Consider the following 20,599-nt stretch of genomic DNA (forward strand, 5'->3'; position numbering starts at 1 on the left):
ACCCTGCTTTCCCCCCCCCCCCCCCCAACAGAAGAGGCTGTTGTCTGCCGGCCCAGGGTGTGTCTGTGAGCTGCTGATTCATTTCCTTGGCAATGTATTTATAGGAGCTGCCCCGCTGGTGTTTGAACTGGCTCCGAGAGCTCCGTCCTGTGTTTTGTTTCTGTTCTGACAGTGAGCAGCGCCTCCGGTCCTGGGTGTGTGTGTGTGTGTGTGTCCTGCCCTCCCAGGGAAGTTTCGGTGCTTGCTGCTCATCCGCCCCCACCCCCCCCCATCTTATCGAGGTGTTTGAAACTATCAAAAGGATTTGATGGGGTAGCTAAAACCCATTTCCTCTGGTGGGGGGGAGTCAAGGACAAGGAGCCATTGTCTGTTTCTTTACCTGTTCTATTACTATCTCGTCTCACCTTGAATATCTCTTAATGTCCAGCCCCCCCCCCCAAACTGCCTTTTGTTTCATTTCCTGCCTTTTCTTTCAGTTCTGTAGAAGGGTTTCCACCCGAAACGTTGACTCGTGTTTCTCTCTCCACGGATGTTGCCTGGTCTGCTGAGTTTTTCCAGCATTTTCTGCTGTTGTTACTTTAAAACTAGAGCTAGGCCAATCAGAGCGAAACCAGGAAGCACTTCTTCACACAAAGGGCAGTGGAAATCTGAACTCCCCCAAAAGGCTGGGGTCAGTTGGAGCTTTCAAGACTGAGATGGCTTGATTTCTGTTCGGTACAGGATATGAATCAAAGGCGGGTGAATGGAGTTGAGGTACAGATGGGCCATGATCTAATTGTATGGCAGTGAAGGCTATTACGGACATACAAAATTGATGGGCAGGAAAAGACCAGCTGCCCTATCAAGCCTGCCTCACACACCATGATGGCCGGAGCATCCCGAATAGACAGCTCTCTTCCCCTCGCCCCGCAGCCGTGCAATCTCCCGGAGAGGCAAACCGCAGAGGAAAAACCATGAGGCAATTGGGGGAGAAAATACTCTGGGGGAAAATGCCTCTCCAGCCCCCCCCCCCCCCCAGGCGATCGAAACCAGCCCAGGAGATCACACCGGCCAAATCTCCTCTGTTCCTATACTGGGGTCTGGAAGGGGTTTCGTGTAGGTGCTTTCCGCATCCCGCATCTTTTACGTGGAAGATTATGGTTGGTGTTCCACTTGCAGATGGGAAGCTGAGTTGAGGCATGGGGAGACCAGTTTCAAGGGATTTTGAACAGTTAGGGCTTGAAGGGACGAAAGTGAGTGCGAGTGTGGGGCGTGTTTGGAGTGATTGTCCCGCTCTCACGGGGAAGGGGGAACTGCACACAGTTCTGGGATGTCTTTGGGGAGGAGGGTGGGAGATCCCAGTTATTCTAACAAGTGTGTGCATGCTTTGGGTGAGGGTTTTGTGTAAAGAAGAATGGATAAGCTCTGCTGGTTGTGAGTCATGTTTAGTTTTGTAGGAAATTCAACTCAACTTTTTTTTTCTATCTGTTATCTTTCTTTTAGAATGAATTACCTGCTGCACTCACTCGCCATTCTACTGGCTGCTGCTGAAATGACGACAGCAGGTAAGTGGATTTATGCTTTGTTTTCAAGACTGTACCCTCCCCCCACCCCACGAAATGTACCTGGTGGTCGACTGTAAACATTCAGGTACACAGATGTACTGTGCAATGTTGTGAGCATGCGCACACGGGACCCTGCAACAGGTTGTGTAACGGGACAAAAGAACAAATGTTTCACAAGTGCATTTTCTTTTTGTTACAATGCCGTGTACAACTGATTTTGTACAATGTGATATCATCATGGATATATATTTGAACCTTTGCAGGGCTTTGGGGAAAGAGCAGGGGGAGTGGGACTAATTACAGGAAACTTGGCGATATCCGGCACCGACGGGACCGAGCTGCTGCCGATCTATCAAAACTTCCGGATAGACCAGCGCTAATGTTGAAGGATACGGAGGTTTTCATCTCCGTATCTGACAACAAACACTGTTGCTTAGCAACAGCTTGTAAACACTCGGCCCGTACCTTGGAAGCGTCTCTGAAGCTGTTGCTAAGCTACAGAGACGCTTTCCAGAGCCTGACTGTTTTTAAAAAAAAAAAAAAAAAAAAATGCTAGGAGAAGAAGAATACCTAACCAGAACGGCTGCTGATTTCTGCCGTTAGATCGAGGTTTCCGGGCATACAACCTCCGGATAAACCAAAAGTTTCCTGTAGATAGTTCTTTCAAAGAGCCGGTGCAGACGCGATGGGCTGAATGACCTCCTCTTGTGTTATACAATTCTACATAGAATTTTACAGCACAGAAACAGGCCATTTGGCCCAACTGGTCTGTGCCGGTGTTTATGCTCCCCACGAGTGTTGCCCTATCAATATATCTTCTATTCTTTTCTCCCTCGTGTGTATCTAGCTTCCCCTTAAATGTATCTATGCTATTCATTTCAACCACTCCGTGTGGGAGCAGATTCTTTAATGGGATCATTTCTTCTTTTCCCACCTTCACCTGCCAGTTGCAGTTGACCTTTTATTCATCTTAACCTTCCTTCACTTGCAACTCGCTCTTGCCGGTTTTGAAATCATAGTCCCGTGTGGATGACTTTGGTAAATATCTTGTTCTGTTCCAGTTTGTACCGGGTCCTCCCAGTGAAACACGGGCAGCACTGATGGGATCAAATGCAAGGCTCCCGCACTTAACCTGAGTAAATGTATTTAGGCCGTGCTTGGGTCACTAGACCAGTCTATGAATAAGAATGGAAAGATGATAATCATCTTGTATTTGTGGCCACGGTTCAAGGTTAATTTGGTGTTAAAACAAATAACGAAGGAACTCCAGTAGCCTGGAGGTAAATGCATAGCACGACACTCTGCTGTACCAACCAAGAAACACTCGGGTATTCATACCTGGTCTGTACCAGGTTAGCAGGGATGTCCAAACTAGCTTCCCCCACCACCATCCCCGCCCACCTTGCAATCCATCTCTCCCGAGAGCCCGGTTTTATTTGTGCTGGTGTTTTTCTCACTCTCTGATTTGCCCTCTCTAGTTTGTGGCCATTCAATGTTTCAGACGGCTCTGATTGCTTTGGCATCCTCTGTGGGCAAATCCTCAACTGGAACACCACAGCTCTGTTGGGAATCAGCCACATGGGATGCATGCAAAGGGAGCGTGGGTTTAAACTTTATACATAGCTTCCCTTTATTGAGCTTAGCTAAGCAGCTCACCCTGGGAGAGGGTTATGTTTGCCTTTGTGTCCCAGGCTAGGAAGGGAGGATAACTAACTAGATTCCCAGCCCTGATTGATTTCACACTGGGGCATTGGATAGCACCAGCTGAGGACACACAATGGAGGGCAACCATGGTGTTGAATAGCCTGCCAGCAATGTTCCCCCCCCCCCTAATTTTTTATTTTGGGTGCACGGTCCCTTTAACTGGCTGCGCGGCCCATTCAAGGTTTCGCTCATTGCACGAATTTCACATTGGAAAAGCTGGACTCGAGGCTGCATGTGACCGGCAGACAGCCATGCAGCTCAGAGGAAACGTTGCTTGCCAGTACTGCTTTTTGGACAGACATACATCAAACGCACAAGAGAACAGAAGAAATAGGAGTCGGCCATTCGGCCCCTCGAGCCTGCTACGCCATTCAGTAAGATCAAGGCTGATCATCGACCTCAACTCCACTTTCCTGCGCTATCCCCATATCCCTAGATTCCCTTAATATCCAAAAATCTATTGATCTCCAAGTCTCAGCGTCTCACCAGAGTACTGAGGAATCCACACAGGTAGAGTTTCTGATTGCCTGATGAGTTCATCCTACACCTGGGCCCAGAGTGCTTGGGCGTGCGGGAGCACCAAGTGCACACATGGGTAATGCTGGACGTGTGGTGAGTGTAGCGAGCTCGGGAGGAACAGTGACTTTGGACCTCTGGTTCCCTAAGCTCTCCACCACTGGGGGTTTCCCCTCGCCTCGTGTCTGGGTCTGTTGTAGACTCATTGATAGAGATCGATCGCTGTGATTAGTCAACAACTCCATTATCGTTGGATCATGGGACTACCAGGATGGTAGATGGCGAACTAGGTGGACCTGGGTCTTTTTTCATCTATCAATTCCTATGTTGCTATAGAGTTTAATCAGCTAATACCGTGCAGAGGGCAATGTTACACTTCCCACTGCTCGTCCAACCTGGGCTATCCTACCTGGCTTGCAGATTACTTGGAGGTGATCGGGAGGATTTTGCTAAGGAGCTCCTAATTAGGCTGGCTGGCCAATCGTCAATGCCCTGGAGCACGACCAACTTCCTGGCTCAGATATATGATTAGCGACCCTACGGTGGAGGGTTGACTCGGCTTCAGTCCTCCATCACTAGCTGAGTCACCTCGAAGGCAGAGCCGTTCCAAAGAGACCGAGTTGCTGGCCTCCCCCCCCCCCCCCCCCCCCCCCCCCCCCCCCATCTCCAGCAGGAGGATGGTCACCAGTTCATCAGTAGACGACACAACTCACAATTAAAACATATGGGAGCATTCCTTGCCACAACAGCATGGGCACACCCCATACACCGGAACCGGAAGAGACCATTCAGCTACTCGAGCCTGTTCCGCCATTCGATGCGATCATGGCTGATCTGTATCTTGACTCCATCTACCTGGCTTTGCTCCAGATCCCCCGATGCCCTGATCCAACAAAACGTTCTAAATTTTTTTTTAAAGCTCACCGAAGCTAATACAGCCACCTTCAGTGGGGAGGGATGAGTGCAATGGAAAATTCCGATTACGACATTGTAATATAAAATAATCACTGAGTTAATTGAGTTTGAATTTCTCGTGAACAATGGGTTGGAACTGGCTGCCTGTGCCACGCTGGGTACAGTACTGTGGAAAAATGTGACTCAACCTGTTCCCAAAGCTGATTTTATTTAATCCCCCGATGGAGGAAAATAAGCAGATAAAACTTTTTAAAAGTTATTTACCTCCCTCAAAGGTTTAGTAGTCTGTGAAATTTCTCCCATGATTACATGAAAATCCCCTCGTAATTTAGCTACAATCCCAAAAGGGATTCTGGAGCTGTTTGTTCAGGATGGGGATTAAGAAGAAAGAAAGTCTTGCATTTATTTATATAGCACTGGATGTCCCAGAGCGCTCTACAGCCAATGAAGTACTTTTTTAGTAGAGTGAAACCTTGTTGGCATCACCCTTTTCCTGGGAATTTAAAAAATTTTTAAATCCCATAAATGAGTCAGTGAGGTTCGCACCATTTTGTTCCCCACCTCATCCTCTTCTGAGTTAACCATGTCCTCGTGGTCTTGACGTTAACCCACACATTGGCTGGTCATTGTGGAGCAGGTCCTGGGCCTTCCAACCTGCGGGGAGTAGGTTTATTCCCAATACAGAATGGTTCACAAGACCGGTTTGGATTCAGCGCTGAAGAAAGTACAAAAAAGATTTACAAGGATGATCCCAGAACCGAGAGGTTTTGTCTACCGGGGGAGGCTGAACAGGCTGAGGTTCTTTTACATAGAAACATAGAAGATAGGAGCAGGAGTAGGCCATTCGGCCCCTCGAGCCTGCTCCGCCATTCAATGAGATCATGGCTGATCGTCCAAATTCAGTACCCGGTCCCTGCCTTCTCCCCATATCCCTTGATCCCTTTAACCTTAAGAAATATATCCAACTCCTTCTTGAATATATTTAATGAATTGGCCTCAACTGCCTCAACTCTCTTGGGGTGACCTGATAGAAGTCTTTAAGATTATGACAGGTTTCGATAGAGTGGATGCAGAGAAGATTTTTCCACTTGTGGGGGAGACCAGAACTAGGGGCCATAAATATCAGCTAGTCACTAATAAATCCAACAGGGAAATCGGGAGAAACTTCTTTACCTGGAGAGTGGTGAGAATGTGGAACTCGCTACCACAGGGAGTGGTTGAGGTGAGCAGCACAGATGCATTTAAGGGGAAGCTGGATGAGCAGGAAGAGAAGGATATGCTGATAAGGTGAGATGAAGTAGGGTGGGAGGAGGCTCGTGTGGAACGTAAACGCCGGCACGGACCTTGTGGGCCGAATGGCCTGTTCCTGTGCTGTACATTCCGTGTCAGGAGATGCTTCGGCTCATTTGATGCCACCTGTCTGGAATACTGACCCTGCCATCTTCCCATTTGTACCATCCACTTATATTTATAATATTATCAATTAAGAACGCTAGGAATAAAAAGCTGATTGTCATAAAAACCCAAGTGGTTCACTAATCTTTTCAGGAAGGAAACCTGCTGTCCTTACTCGGTCTGGACCTATACGTAACTCCAGTCCAACGTGGTTGACACTTAACTGCCCTCTGAAGTGGTGGCCGAGCAATTGTATCAAAATCACCACAAAGAATAGAACTAGATTACAAGCAGGTGGCCCACCACCACCTTAACATAAGAAATAGGAGCAGGAGTCGGCCATTCGGCCCTTCGAACCTGCTCCGCCATTCAATGAGATCATGGCTGATCTTCTGTCGCAACTCCATTCACCGGCCCTATCGCCATATCCCTTGATGCCCTTACTAGTCAGAAATCTATCGACTTCTGTTTTGAATATACCCAATGACTGAGCCTCCACAGCCCTCTGGGGTAGAGAATTCCAAAGATTCACCACCCTCTGTGTGAAGAAATTTCTTCTCATCTCAGTCCTGAATGGCCAACCCTTTACCTTGAGGCTGTGGCCCCTGGTTCTAGACTCCCCAGCCAAGGGAACCATTCTCCCAGCATCTACCCTATCAAGCCCTGTAATAATTTTGTATGCTTCAATGAGATCCTCTCTCATTCTTCTGAATTCAAGAGAATACAGGCCTTGTTTACTCAATCTCTTCTCGTACGACAGTCTCGCCATCCCAGGAATCAATCTTGTGAACCTTCGTTGCACTCCCTCTATGGCAAGTATATCCTTCCTTAGGTAAGGAGACCAAAATTGTACACAGTACTCCAGGTGTGGTCTCACCAAGGCCCTATACAATTGGAGTAAGACTTCTTTACTCCTGTACTCAAATCCTCTTGTAATGAAGGCCAGCATACCATTTGCCTTCCTAATGGCTTGCTGCACCTGCACATTCACTTTCAGTGACTCATGTACAAGGACACCCAGGTCCCTTTGAGCATCTGCATTCCCCAATCTTTCACCATTTAGGAAATACTCTGCCTTTCTGTTTTTTCTACCAAAGTGGATAACTTCACATTTATCCACATTATATTCCATCTGCCATGTTCTCGCCCACTCACTGAGCCTGTCGAGATCTGCTTGAAGCCTCTTCACATCCTCTTCACAACTGACACTGCCACCTAGCTTTGTATCATCAGCAAATTTGTAAATGTTACATTTAGTCCCCTCATCCAAATCATTTTTATATATAGATATATATTTATTATCAGATAGGAGCTTTTCATCTCCGTATTTGACAACAAACACTGTTGCTCAGCAACAGCTTGTAAACACTCGGCCCGTACCTTGGAAGCGTCTCTGAAGCTGTTGCTAAGATACAGAGACGCTTTCCAGAGCCTGCCTGTGAAAAGAATGCTAGGAGAAGAAAAAAAACCTAACCAAAACGCTGCTGATTTCTGCAGTTAGGTCGAAGTTGCCGGACATTCAACTTCCGGATAGCACAAGTGTGTGTGTGTGTGTTCTTCCAATGCCATCACTGTCACGTTTAGTCCCATTAATATTGCTAGCACTTTTTTTTAGTAATAATTTCTTTAAGTTCCTCAATCTCGTCACACCCTTGATTTTCTTGTATTTCTGGGAGGTTTTTTGTCTTCCTCCGTGAAGACAGAAACAAAGTATTTAATATCTCTGCCATTTCTTCATTCCCCATTATAAATTCTCCTGTCTCTGACTGTAAAGGACCTACATTTACCTTCGCCAGTCTTTTCCTGTTCACATACCTATAGAAGCTTTTACAATCTGTTTTTATATTTTTTGCTAGTTTGTGCTCATATTCCATTTTCCCTTTCTTTATCAATTTCTTGGTCCCCCTTTGCTGATTTCGAAAAAGATCCCAATCCTCAGGCTGACTGCTTTTTCTGGCAACCTCCTTTGACTTAATACTAGCTTTAATTTCTTTTGTTAACCATGGTTGGATCACTTTTCCTTTTGGGCTTTTATGCCCTAGAGGAATATAAGTTTGTTGCAAATTATGCATTATTTCCTTGAATGTTAGCCATTGTATGTCCACCTTCATACCTTTTAGTGTCGTCTCCCAATCTACCATGGCCAACTTGTCTCTCATACCCTTGTAGTTTCCTCTGTTTAGATTGAAGACCTTAGTTTCAGATTCTCGAACAGGTGGAGGCCATTCAGCCCCTCGAGCCTGGTCCACCAATCGAGATCATGGCTGTATCTTAACTCCATTTACCCGTCTTGGTTACTTAACCCTTAAATTCCCTTGCCTAACAAAAACCTATCCATTTCAGTTTTTACATTTCTAATTGACCCCCAGCCTGAACAGATTTTGGGGAAGAGAGTTCCAGATTTCCACTACCCTTTGTGTGAAGAGGTTCTTCCTGACATCACCCCTGAGCGGCCTGGCTCTAATTTTAAGGCAATAAATGCCTTCCTTGCCTGCGATGCCCACATCCCAAGAATGAACAAAATGATTATTGAATAAATAGCATCTAGTTTGCCTTGTTTATTGCTGTCTTTCAATGTTTGGATATTTGCAACCGGGACAGCTGAAGCTGCATCTTGTGTTTGAGTGAGTGGCAGTAGGGGAAGGAAGGAGAGGAATGATCCCACAGTCACTGAGACGCCACTAGCAACCCCTTGCCTGACGATCAGTGCGCTGGGAATGAGGGATCGCAGAAGAGGAGGTGAAGAATGGAGCCCGAGCAACAGGATCCAGAAACGCTAGATACACACACCGGGAGGTCCTTCCCGTGTATCGATTCCTGGGCTTGGCCTGAACCCCCATCCACGGATCTGCGGGGAAGGTTACACTCTAGCCCAGGTGATCCCAGAGAGCGATCATGGGGGTGGGGGGGAGCGAGGCCCCTCGTGACTGGTGGGAACCATGGGGCCGTAAGCTGTATAATCGCTCATGACCACGAGATCCTAATCTAATTTCACTTTATGCTTCTCCCAGTTTGATTGGACCTGGGATTGGATGGTTTGTTTTATTCACCGAGCCCCCCCCCCCCCCCCCCACCCCCTCAGAATGAGGGGGCGGTTATGCTGCTGATTCCTGTCCAGTGCCACCACTTTTGCTTGGTCCACTTAAGATAGTCCCAGACATGCACAAGGAGAGAAATAGATGAGATGGGGCACGCAGAAAGGTAGCTGGCCCCTCTCTGGTAGAGCGAAGGAGAATTAGCGAGTGACTCCGAGGGAACAGAGGGAAAATGCTGATGGATAAAAGAAACTAGACGCTGGGTGGTAGAAGACTGAATATAAATAGCAAATGCTGAAAATCTGAAAAAGGAACCGAATGCTGGCAGGATACGCTCTAAGTGAGGTTAATGCACTGGCTGAGACTGGGAGGCCGAGCAGCCCTTTATTCCAGCAGTTGTGCTGTGTTTCTCTGTAGCTGGGAGTGAGGCTCTGGCCTCTTCACCAGGCCGTGAGAATCAATGGACGGTGTCGGCAACCTAGAAGCTTGAATCGGTTTAAACCAGCATGCAGCTCACTCGGATTATGAAGACCGATAAAACGAGGCAAAAGGAAACGTACGCAGTTTTCCGGAATGATGTGTTTGGACGGAGGGGTGGGGGGGCGGTGCGCGGGGAATTACCCTTGCCTCCGGAGCTCAGGATTTTGCCCTCCGCGTCTGGGAAATTGCCGAGTTTGGCCCCCTGTCTGAAAACAGTAGGTAGAGCCCCTAGGAATGGTTTGATTGGATCAGGAGCCGATTGGTGAAAGTGTGGCATTAGAAAGATGCCGCCTCCCCGGGGGAGATCTCAACTTTGTTCACATCCGTTAATAAAAGGTAGATCGCAGTCGCTCGCGCTCCCTCCGACCCGCTCTTCCCCCAAGTGAAGGTCGAACGTTCCTGGATAATGGAATTAGGCCGTTGATCAAATTAATTGTTGAATGCTCGCAAAGCAGGTATTGTTTAAATTAAATTGTGAACTAGATAATAATGTCATCAGTCTCTGGTTTATAAGTTGCTGAGTGAAAGAGCCACTTGTCGTCTGGGTAAGATTGAGTTAATGGGGGGAGAGAGTCGAACACCATAGGAACAGGCGGAGGCCATTCAGCCCCACTCGAGCCTGTTCCGCCATTCTGTACATTAACTCTGCCGTTGATACCTAAACCTTGATTCCCTTGCATAACAAGAATCTATCGATCTTGGTCTTGAAAATTTCTACTGACCCCCAGCATCCACAGCCTTTTTTGGGGGGGGGGGGGGGGGGGGGGGGGGAGTGTTCCAGATTTCCACTACCCTTTGTGAAGAGGTGCTTCCTGATTTCACTCCTGAACGGCCTGGCTCTAGTTTTACTATTGTGTCCCCTTGTTCTGGATTCACACACCAGAGGAAATAGTTTCTCTCTGTCTATTAATGTTTTAAAAATCATTTCAAACACCTCAGTTAGGTCACCACCAACATTTTAAACTCCAGAGAATAAAAGGCTAGTCTGTGCAACCTGGCCTCCTAATTTAACCCTTTTAGCCCCGGTATTAGTCTGGTGAATCAGCCCTGCCCGCCCTCCAAGGCCCGTCTATCCTTCCTGAGGTGCGGGGCCCGGAACTGGACGCAGTGTCCAGTTGGGGTCTGACCGAGGTTCTACACACTGAAGCATCGCTTCCTCCCCTTTGTATTCCAGCCCTCCTCAGATTTAAAAACCCATTCCATTAGCCTTTTTGATTACATTGTGTACCTGCACACTGGCCTTTAGTGGGGTTTTTTGTACCTGGATACCTAAATCGCTTTGCTCCTCGTCTCTCCCCGTTTAGAAAATATTCTGATTTGTCTTTTGTCGATCCAAAATGGATGACCTCACACTTCCCCACACTGAACTCCATCTGCCACAGTTTTCCCTATTCACTTAATCTGTATAACTTTCTGCTCCCATCTACATTATTTACTGTACCTCATAACCTAGTATCATCTGCAAACTTGGATATACAGGAAACTTTGGTTTATCCGGAGGTTAACTGTCCGGAATGCTCGAACCACCGGCAAATATCAGGAGCCGTTTCGTTAGTGTTTTTTTTCTTTTCGTTGCTTTTTTTTCCACCAGTCAGGCTCTGCAAGGTCTCGCTGAAGCTGTTGCTAAGCTACAGAGACGCTTGCAAGGTACGGCTGACTGTTTAGAAGCTGTTGCTAAGCAACAGGGTTTGTTGCCAGATACGGAGCTCAAAATCTCCGTATGTTTCAACATTAGCGCTGGTTTGTCCGGCAGTTTTGATGGGACGGTAACAGCTCGGTCCCGTCGGTGCCGGATAGCACAAAGTTTCCTGTACAACTTTCTATTCCTTCATCCAAGTCATTCATATATATGATGAAAAGCTGAAACCCCAATACAGATAGCCAGTGAACACCATTTTCCACACTCTGCCTATCAGAGAACATTCTCTTTACCCCTACTCTCTGCCTGTTACCTCCCAACCAATAATCAAACCATCTCATTGTCATAATGGCACAGAAGGAGGCCATTTAGCCCATCGAATTCGTGCCAGCCCTCTGTAGAGCAATCCATTTCCCACAAGTGCCTATCCAGTCTCCCTTTGAAAACATGGAGTGTGTCTGCTTCCACCACTTCCGTCGGCAGCGAGTTCCAGGTCCTCACCACTCGGTCTTTCACCGTCTAGCCTATGCAAACCCATCATAATCTTGTACACCTCTATCAAATCACCGCTCAACCTCCTTTGCTCTAATGAAAACAAATCCAGCTTCTCCAACCTGCCCTTGTAGCTAAGATCCCCCATCCCCAGAACCATTCTGGTAAATCTCCTCTGCACCCTCTGGTAAATCTCCTCTGCACCCTCAAGTGCCTTCACATCCCTCCTAAAGTGTGGTGACCAGAACTGGACACAATACTCCAGTTGCCTAACCAGCGCTTTATAAAGGTTCAGCATAACTTCTCTACTTTTGCACTCAATGCCTCTATTTATGAAGCCCAAGATCCCATATGCTTTGTTAACTACTCTTTCAATATGTCCCGCCACCTTCAGGGACCTATGCACATTAACTCCCAGGTCCCTCTGTCCCTGCACACTCTTTAAAACTGTGCCATTAAGTGTATATTGCCTCTCCCTGTTCCTTCTGCCAAAATGCATCACCTCACACTTCTCTATTAAATTCCATCTGCCCATTCTGCTAGCCTTTCTATATCCTGTTGCAGTCGATTGGTATCATCCTCACTGTTTGCCACACCCCCAAGTTTGGTGTCATCGGCAAATTTAGGAATTCTACTCTGTATTCCAATATCCAGGATATATATATATATATTATATTCCATATAAGCAAGCAGTGGCCCCAGCACTGACCCTTGGGGAACACCACTGTCTACCATCCTCCAGTCTGGAAAAACAGCCATTTACCACAACTCACTGTTTTCTGTCCTTAAGCTAATTCCTTATCCAAGCTGCCACTGACCCACCTATTCCATGAGCCTCAATTTTGTTAACCAGCCTTCTATGTGGTACTTTGTCAAACTCCTTCTGAAAATCCATGTAGACAACATCCATTGCATCCCCTTCATCAATCCTCCCTGTTACTTCATCAAAACATTCAATTAGATCAGTCAAACACGATCTGCCTTTTACAAATCCATGTTGGCTCTCCTTAATTAGCTTAAACCTCTCCAAGTGCCCGTTAATTTTTTTCCTTCATTGTTCTTTCTAAAACTTTACCCACCACTGATGTTAAACTGACCGGCCTGTAGTTACTAGGATTGTCCTTACACCCAGTGGCGTCACATTTGCCACGTTCCAATCCTCAGGCACCTCCCCCGCATCTAGGAAAGATTGGAAAATTATGGCAAGCCCTTCCGCTACCTCCTCCCCCAATTCCCTTAGCAACCTGGGATGCAAGACATCTGGACCAGGCGACTTGTCCACTCTAAGCATACCCAGCCTTTCTAATATATACTGTCTATCAGTTTTCACAAGGTTACCTCCAATTTCTTGTGCTTTTACTTGTGTAACCTTATCTAATACCTTCTTGTGTCATATTTGACCCTGAAATGAGCTTCCGACCACATATCCGCAGCATAACAGAGACCGCCTACTTCCACCTCCGTAACATCGCCTGTCTCCGCCCCTGCCTCAGCTCATCTGTTGCTGAAACCCTCATCCATGCCTTTGTTACCTCTAGACTTGACTATTCCAACGCACTCCTGGCTGGCCTCCTACATTTCATCCCAAAGTCATAGAGTTACACAGCACAGAAAGAGGCCCATCGTGTCCGCGCCGGCCATCAAGCCCTGTCTAATCTAATCCCATTTTCCAGCACTTGGTCCGTAGCCTTGTATGCTATGGCATTTCAAGTGCTCATCCAAATGCTTCTTGAATGTTGTGAGGGTTCCTGCCTCTACCACCCTTTCAGGCAGTGAGTTCCAGATTCCAACCACCCTCTGGGTGAAAAAGTTTTTCCTCAAATCCCCTCTAAACCTCCTGCCCCTTACCTTGAATCTATGCCCCCTTGTTATTGACCCCTCTACTAAGGGGAAAAGTTCCTTACTATCTACGCCCCTCATAATTTTGTATACAGGTAGATTACCCGTTATCCGGACTTCCGAAAACCGAAACCCTCTAAAAACCGAAGTTTTTTTTGGTCAGCGTAAGTCCAGCGTAAGTCGTGCGCACGACCCCGCCGGCCCCGACCCCCGCCGACTTACGCTGAGCGTCAACGTAAGTCGTGCGCACGACCCCCCGCCGACCACCCCCGACCCCCGCCGACCCCGACCGTAAGTGGGCGGGGGTCCGCGGGGGGGGGGTCGGCGCCGGCGGGGGTCCGCGGGGGGGTCGGGGCCGGCGGGGGGGGTCGGCGGGGGGTCGGGGCCGGCGGGGGGTCGGCGGGGGGGGTCGTGCGCACGACCCCCCGCCGACCCACCATCCGAAATTCTCCAAAAACCGAAACACGGCTGGTCCCGATGTTTTCGGATAAAGGATAGTCTACCTGTACCTCAATCAGGTCCCCCCTCAGCCTTCTCTGCTCCAAGGAAAACAACCCCAGCCTGTCCAGTCTTTCTTCATAGCTGAAGCGCTCCAGCCCAGGTAACATCCTGGTAAATCTCCTCTGCACCCTCTCCAAAGCAATCACATCCTTCCTATAGTGTGGCGACCAGAACTGCACACAGTACTCCAGCATTTTGTACAGCTCCATCATAACCTCCCTGCTTTTATATTCTATGCCTCGGCTAATGAAGGCAAGTATCCCATATGCCTTTTTAACCACCTTATCCACCTGTCCTGCTGCCTTCAGGGATCTATGTACATGCACACCAAGGTCCCTCTGATCCTCTGTCTTTCCTAGGGTCCTACCATTCATTGTGTATTCCCTTGCCTTGTTAGTCCGTCCAAAATGCATCACCTCACACTTTTCAGGGTTAAATTCCATTTGCCACTGTTCCGCCCATCTGACCAACCCATCTATATCGTCCTGTAGCCTGAGGCTTCCCTCCTCGCTATTTACCACCCCACCAATTTTCGTGTCATCTGCGAACTTACTGATCATACCCTTTACATTCACATCCAAATCATTAATGTAGACCACAAACAGCAAGGGACCCAGCACCGATCCCTGCGGTACCCCACTGGACACAGGCTTCCAGTCACAAAAACAACCTTCCACCATCACCCTCTGCCTTCTGCCACTAAGCCAGTTTTGGATCCAATGTGCAAAGGCACCCTGGATCCCATGGGCTCTTACCTTCCTGACCAGTCTCCTATGCGGGACTTTATCAAAAGCCTTACTGAAATCCATGTAAACCACATCCACTGCACTACCCTCATCCACACACCTAGTCACCCCCTCGAAAAATTCAATCAAATTGGTCAGACATGATCTTCCCTTGACAAAGCCATGCTGGCTATCCCTAATTAATCCTTGTCTCTCCAAGTGGAGACTAATTCTGTCCCTCAATTTTTTCCAATAATTTCCCTACCACTGATGTTAGGCTCACTGGCCTATAATTCCTTGGTTTATCCCTACTACCCTTCTTGAATAATGGTACTACGTTAGCTGTTCTCCAGTCCTCTGGCACATCCCCTGTGGCCAGAAAGGTTCTGAAAATTTGTGTCAGAGCCCCTGCAATCTCCTCCTTTGCCTCACATAGTAGCCTGGGATACATCTCATCCGGGCCTGGGGATTTATCCACTTTTAAGTCAACATGCGGTCATCCAAAACTTGGCTGCCCATGTCCTAACTCGCACCAAGTCCCGTTCACCCATCACCCCCCTGTGCTCGCTGACTTACATTGGCTCCAAGTTAAGCAGCGTCTCGATTTCAAAATTCTCATCCTTGTTTTCAAATCCCTCCATGGCCTCGCCCCTCCGTCTCTGTAATCTCCTCCAGCTCCACAACCCCCGAGATATCTGCGCTCCTCTAATTCTGCCCTCTTGAGCATCCCTGATTATAATCGCTCCACCATTGGTGGCGTGCCTTCTGTTTGCCTCGGCCCTAAGCTCTGGAATTCCCTCTCTGCCTCTCTACCCCTCCCTCCTTTTAAGATGCTCCTTAAAACCTACCTCTTTGACCAAGTTTTTGGTCACCTGTCCTTATTTCTCCTTATATGGCTTGGTGTCAAATGTTTTGTCTTATAATACTCCTGTGAAGCGCCTTGCGACATTTTGCTACTTTAAAGGTGCTATATAAATACAAGTTGTTGTTGTTCTAGAAGTACATTTGCAATTTTCCAATCCAAAGGCGCAGTTCCTGAATCTAGCGAACTTTGGAAAATTAAGACTAATGCACCTGTAATTTCCCCACCTCCTCCTTTAAGTACCCTGGGATGGAAACCAGCAGGTCCTGGAGATTTGTGTACATTAAATCCCATTATTTTCTTCATTATCAGTACTTTACTTGTATTAATTCCACTAAGTTCCTCCCCTTGACTTATTCGAAGGTTCCCTTGTACTGCTGGTATTTTGTCCTCTTCTGCTGTGGAGCTCATTTAACAAGTCTGCCATTTCCTTATTATCCATTATAATCTCACCTGCACCTGTCTTTCGTGGGTCCACATTTCCCCTTGCCACTTTCTCTAACCTTGATATCTCTTGCAAGTTTTTGTTCATACTCTTTATTTTTGCACCTCTTAATACTTTTTGATAACATAAGAAACAGGAGCAGGAGTCGGCCAATCGGCCCCTCGAGCCTGCTCCGCCATTCAATGAGATCATGGCTGATCCAATCTTGGCCTCAAGACCACTTTCCCGCTCTCTCCCCACACCCCTTGACTCCCCTGTAGTTCAAATATCTGTCAGTCTCCGCCTTGAATATATTCACTGACTCCGCCTCCACAGCTCTCCGGGGTAGAGAATTCCACAGATTCACAACCCTCTGAGAGAAGAAATTCCTCCTCATCTCCGTCTTAACTGGGCGACCCCTTATTCTGAAACTATGCCTCCTAGTTCTAGATACCCCCACGAGGGGAAACATCCTCTCAGCATCCACCCGTTCAATCCCCCTCAGAATCTTACATGTTTCAATAAGATCACCTCTCATTTTTCTAAACTCCAATGAGTATAGGCCCAACCTGCTCAACCTTCCGTCATACGTCAACCCTTCCATCCCAGGAATCAACCTAGTGAACCTTCCCTGTACTGCCTCCAATGCAAGTATATCCCTCCTTAAATATGGAGACCAAAACTGTACGCAGTACTCCAGGTGCGGTCTCACCAGCGCCCTGTAAAGTTGGAGCAAAACCTCCCTACTTTTATACTCCATCCCCCTCGCTATAAAGACCAACATTCCATTAGCCTTCCTAATGACTTGCTGTACCTACATGCTAACATTTTTGTGTTTCATGTACTAGGACCCCCGATCCCTCTGTACCGCAGCATTTTGTAGTCTCTCCATTTAAATCATTTGCTTTTTCATTCTTCCTTCCAAAGTGGATAACCCCACATTATACTCCATCTGCCAAATTTTTGCCCACTCACTGAACCTATCTACAGGTATATCCTTTTCCTATCATTCTATTGCTTTTTATAGCTCTCCCAGTCCATTGGATTTCTACTTTTCCTTGCATTTCTGTAAGCCTTTTCTTTTAGCTCGATGCTGTCTCTGATCTTGTTGGGTGACCATGGTTGCTTAAATGCACAAGTGGAGCGTTTACCTTTCAGGCATGCATACTATTCCAAATACTTCTTTTAATGGATAAACCCACAGACAGTGGGAAGTATTCACAGTTCAGCCCAGTTTACTGCAATCAATTTATTTCTCATCCCTTCGAAGTCTGCCTTGCAAATTTAAAATCTTGGTTTGTGACTCCTGATTCTCCCTAATGTCAAATTTGATTATATTATGGTTTATTTTAATATTTGTGGTTTATTTTAATATATTGTATTACCGTCAGGGAGAGGAGATATATATTGACTAACTGCAATAGCAGACCGCAAGGTTTTCAAAAACAGCTACTGTACAAAGATAAATTTCATGCGCATAAGCTAGATTGCTGGTTGCAAATTATACAGCAGTATAAATAGGTTTTTATTCTGAGCTGGGTGGTACTGTCTTGCAGTCAGGTTTTATTTAGATGCAAAATAACATAAGTCAAGAAGCAGAATAATTCAGTCCTGTCAAGCACCGATGTAACGTGATCTCCCCCAAGTACTGCAGATGGTGAGTGTAAACTGCAGTGAGCCGCACTTGAAGCTGATCACTGGGGACTGTCAATGAGGGTGGCTGTGCTCTGTAGGGTCGATTTTACACGTTGGAGGTGAGTGACCATCCTGCGGTTTTCCCTCCACTGATGGCCACGTCATGGTGTCAGGTGATGGAGGAGGTCCTGGAGGAGAAGGTAGAAAAACACGGGCTTGCCTAAATGTAAGAAAGAGCTTTCATTTAGATAGCACCCTTTACAGTCTCAGGACGTCCCAAAGCCCTTCACAGCCAATGAAGTACTTTAGAAGTGCAGTGTTTGTGGGCACGGTAGCATAGTGGTGATGTCACTGGGCTAGTAATCCAGAGGCCTGGACTAATGATCCAGAGACCGGAGTTCAAATCCCACCACGGCAGCTGGGGAATTTAAATTCAGTTAATTAAATAAATCTGGAATAAAAAGCTAGTCTCAGTAATGGTGACCATGAAACTATCGCATTGTCGTAAAAACCCATCTGGTTCACTAATGTTCTTTAGGCAAGGAAATCTGCTGTCCTTACCTGGTCTGGACTATATGTGACTCCAGACCCACAGCAATGTGGTTGACTCTTAACTGCCCTCTGAAATGGCCCAGCAAACCACTCGCGGGCAATTAGGGATGGGCAATAAATGCCGGCCTTTCCAGCGACGCCCACATCCCATAAACATTTTTTTTTAATGTAGGAAATGCGGCAGCTGTAATGACCGGATAATCTGTTTCGTGATGTTTGTTGAGGGATAAATATTGGCCAGGACACCGGGGAGAACTTTTTCAAATAGTGGCCCTGAGATCTTGTATGTCCACCTCAAAGGACAGACGGGGGGCCTCGGTTTAATGCCTCGTGCAAGACGGCACCTCCGACAGTGCGGCACTCCCTCAGTACGGCACTGGGAGTATCAATCTGGATTTTGTGCTCCAGTCTCTGGAGTGGGACTCTGAACCCACGACCTTGTGACTCCGAGGTGAGAGAGCTAGTTCACTGAGCGAAGGCTGACACCTGCCAGTAGTGTCTCGGGTGAACTGCGGTGCTGACCTGATTCATATCCGTGCTGAATGAGTCTATATGCCTCTTATGAAAATTGCTCTGTTAGAAGACTAACTGGCCCAGGTGCCATTATAGCACCATAGTACCTGGACAGGTTGTCCTCATGGTATCCAGGTGTACCTGACCTGGTGCCCTTAGGGCACTAAGGATTGGCATCGACTGGTGCAGAAGCACAGGGTATGAAGTCTTTTTTTTAAAAGGTATGTATTATTATGTAATGCAGTATCATTTACATTTTAATGAGCGGAATGGGCTGCCTCGCTCATGGTTTATTTCTCTCCCCTTCTGTCCTTTCCTATAGGCAGTTCACTGATTCCGGCCATCAGGTTGTCTAACCTGCTGGCAATTCCTCCCCCGCTCTCCCCCCCCCCCCACCCTCGCTCTCCCGTGTGAGAGTTGGATGGAGACTGAGCTGTTCAAGCAGCCTAAAGCACAAACCCCAGGGCTCAGTCCAAACTACAGACCCTGCAGTTCCAATAGAAGGCCTCCACTTGTGCTGTGGATGCTGAGATCTCCATGGTTCCATATCCCATTCTCTTCAGCTCTCTTCCTGCAGAGGGAAAGGAAGGGTGCAGGGTAGTGGGGGGGTCGGGGGCGTCGTGGAGGGGCTGTACCTATTGGAACTGTGAATTACTGGTACAGTTGAGGGACAAGAAAGACAAAGGAGGGAACCAGCCCATCCCGGCCATTCGTTCGGTAAGTATAATCTACTGGGCTGTGCACAGCACTGGGTTTCGTCTCTTCAAACACAAGAGCATCAAAAAGTGGCGCTAGCTCTTTTCTCTCTCTCTCACTTGCCGCTCCTGAACTACAGCGAACAACAACGGTGCAAGATTGGAGGGGGGTTGAAGGCCCGAACAGGCGAACCCTACCAAGCCAGGACCTTCCGTGGATCCCAGACACAATGAGGGAGGAGAGGAGAAGCCTGCATCTCGCAGGACAGCTACAGCATGCTTACGTTGGGCTCTGGCCCTTATTATGGACAACCCAGAGAGAGGTTTAGAGGGGCAGGGTTTGGGTTCAACTGGTGGGTTTGATTATCTAGTTTATTATTTGAGTGCAGCTTGGTGACCGTGATAGATTCTCTTGCATTCTGTATGTAATTCAGGATATGCCACTTGTGGGGTACGGTAGTGTAACAACATAAGAAATAGGAGCAGGAGTCGGCTGTATGGCCCCTCGAGCCTGCTCCACCATTCAATAAGATCATGGCTGATCATCGAACTCGACTCCACGTCCCTGCCCGATCTCCATATCACTTGATTCTCTTAATACCCAAAAATCTATCGATCTCAGCCTGGAATATACTCAACGATTCAGCATCCACAGACCTTTAGTGGTTATGTTACTGAACTAATAATCGAGAGACCTGGGCTAATAATCCCGAAAACGGGTGTTGAAATCCCACCATTTGAATTCTGGTCTCGGTAATTGTGACCATGAAGCTGTCGGATTGTCGTAAAAACCCAACTGGTTGACTAATACCCTGTTCGAGAAGGAAACCTGCCGTCCTTATGTGACTCCAGTCCAACACCAATGTTGTTGACTCTTAACTTCTCTTTGAAATGATCCGGGAAATGTACAAAAGAACAAGAAGAACCTGACCGCACGGTGGGAGCAGCTTCACCGCACGGACTGCAGCGGTTCAAGAATTCTGAAGGGGGAGGGTGAACAGTCAGAGGTCGTGGTTCACATTGGTACAAACGACATGGGTAGAAAGAGGGATGAGGTCCTGCAACAAGAATTTAGGGAGCTAGGTGAAGGATTAAAGAGCAGGACCTCAAAGGTTGTAATCTCTGGATTACTC

The 20,599-nt window shown here is 47.4% G+C and overlaps 1 protein-coding gene across 3 annotated transcripts in view; it reads left to right on the top strand.

The window, feature by feature from the left end:
• Window positions 1-20,599, top strand: part of LOC147120849 (CD276 antigen homolog) — a 91,104-nt gene that overhangs the window by 34,215 nt on the left and 36,290 nt on the right. For all 3 annotated transcript variants that reach the window (XM_085979197.1, XM_085979199.1, XM_085979198.1), the window contains exon 2: window positions 1,483-1,544. In XM_085979197.1, the coding sequence (XP_085835323.1) occupies window positions 1,484-1,544 (61 nt within the window). In that variant the 5' untranslated portion in view covers window position 1,483. The remainder of the gene's footprint in view (window positions 1-1,482; window positions 1,545-20,599) is intronic.

Source organism: Somniosus microcephalus, chromosome 3, assembly GCF_052327205.1.
Source record: "Somniosus microcephalus isolate GS21.2 chromosome 3, FLI_Smic_1.0, whole genome shotgun sequence".
NCBI lineage: Eukaryota > Metazoa > Chordata > Chondrichthyes > Squaliformes > Somniosidae > Somniosus > Somniosus microcephalus.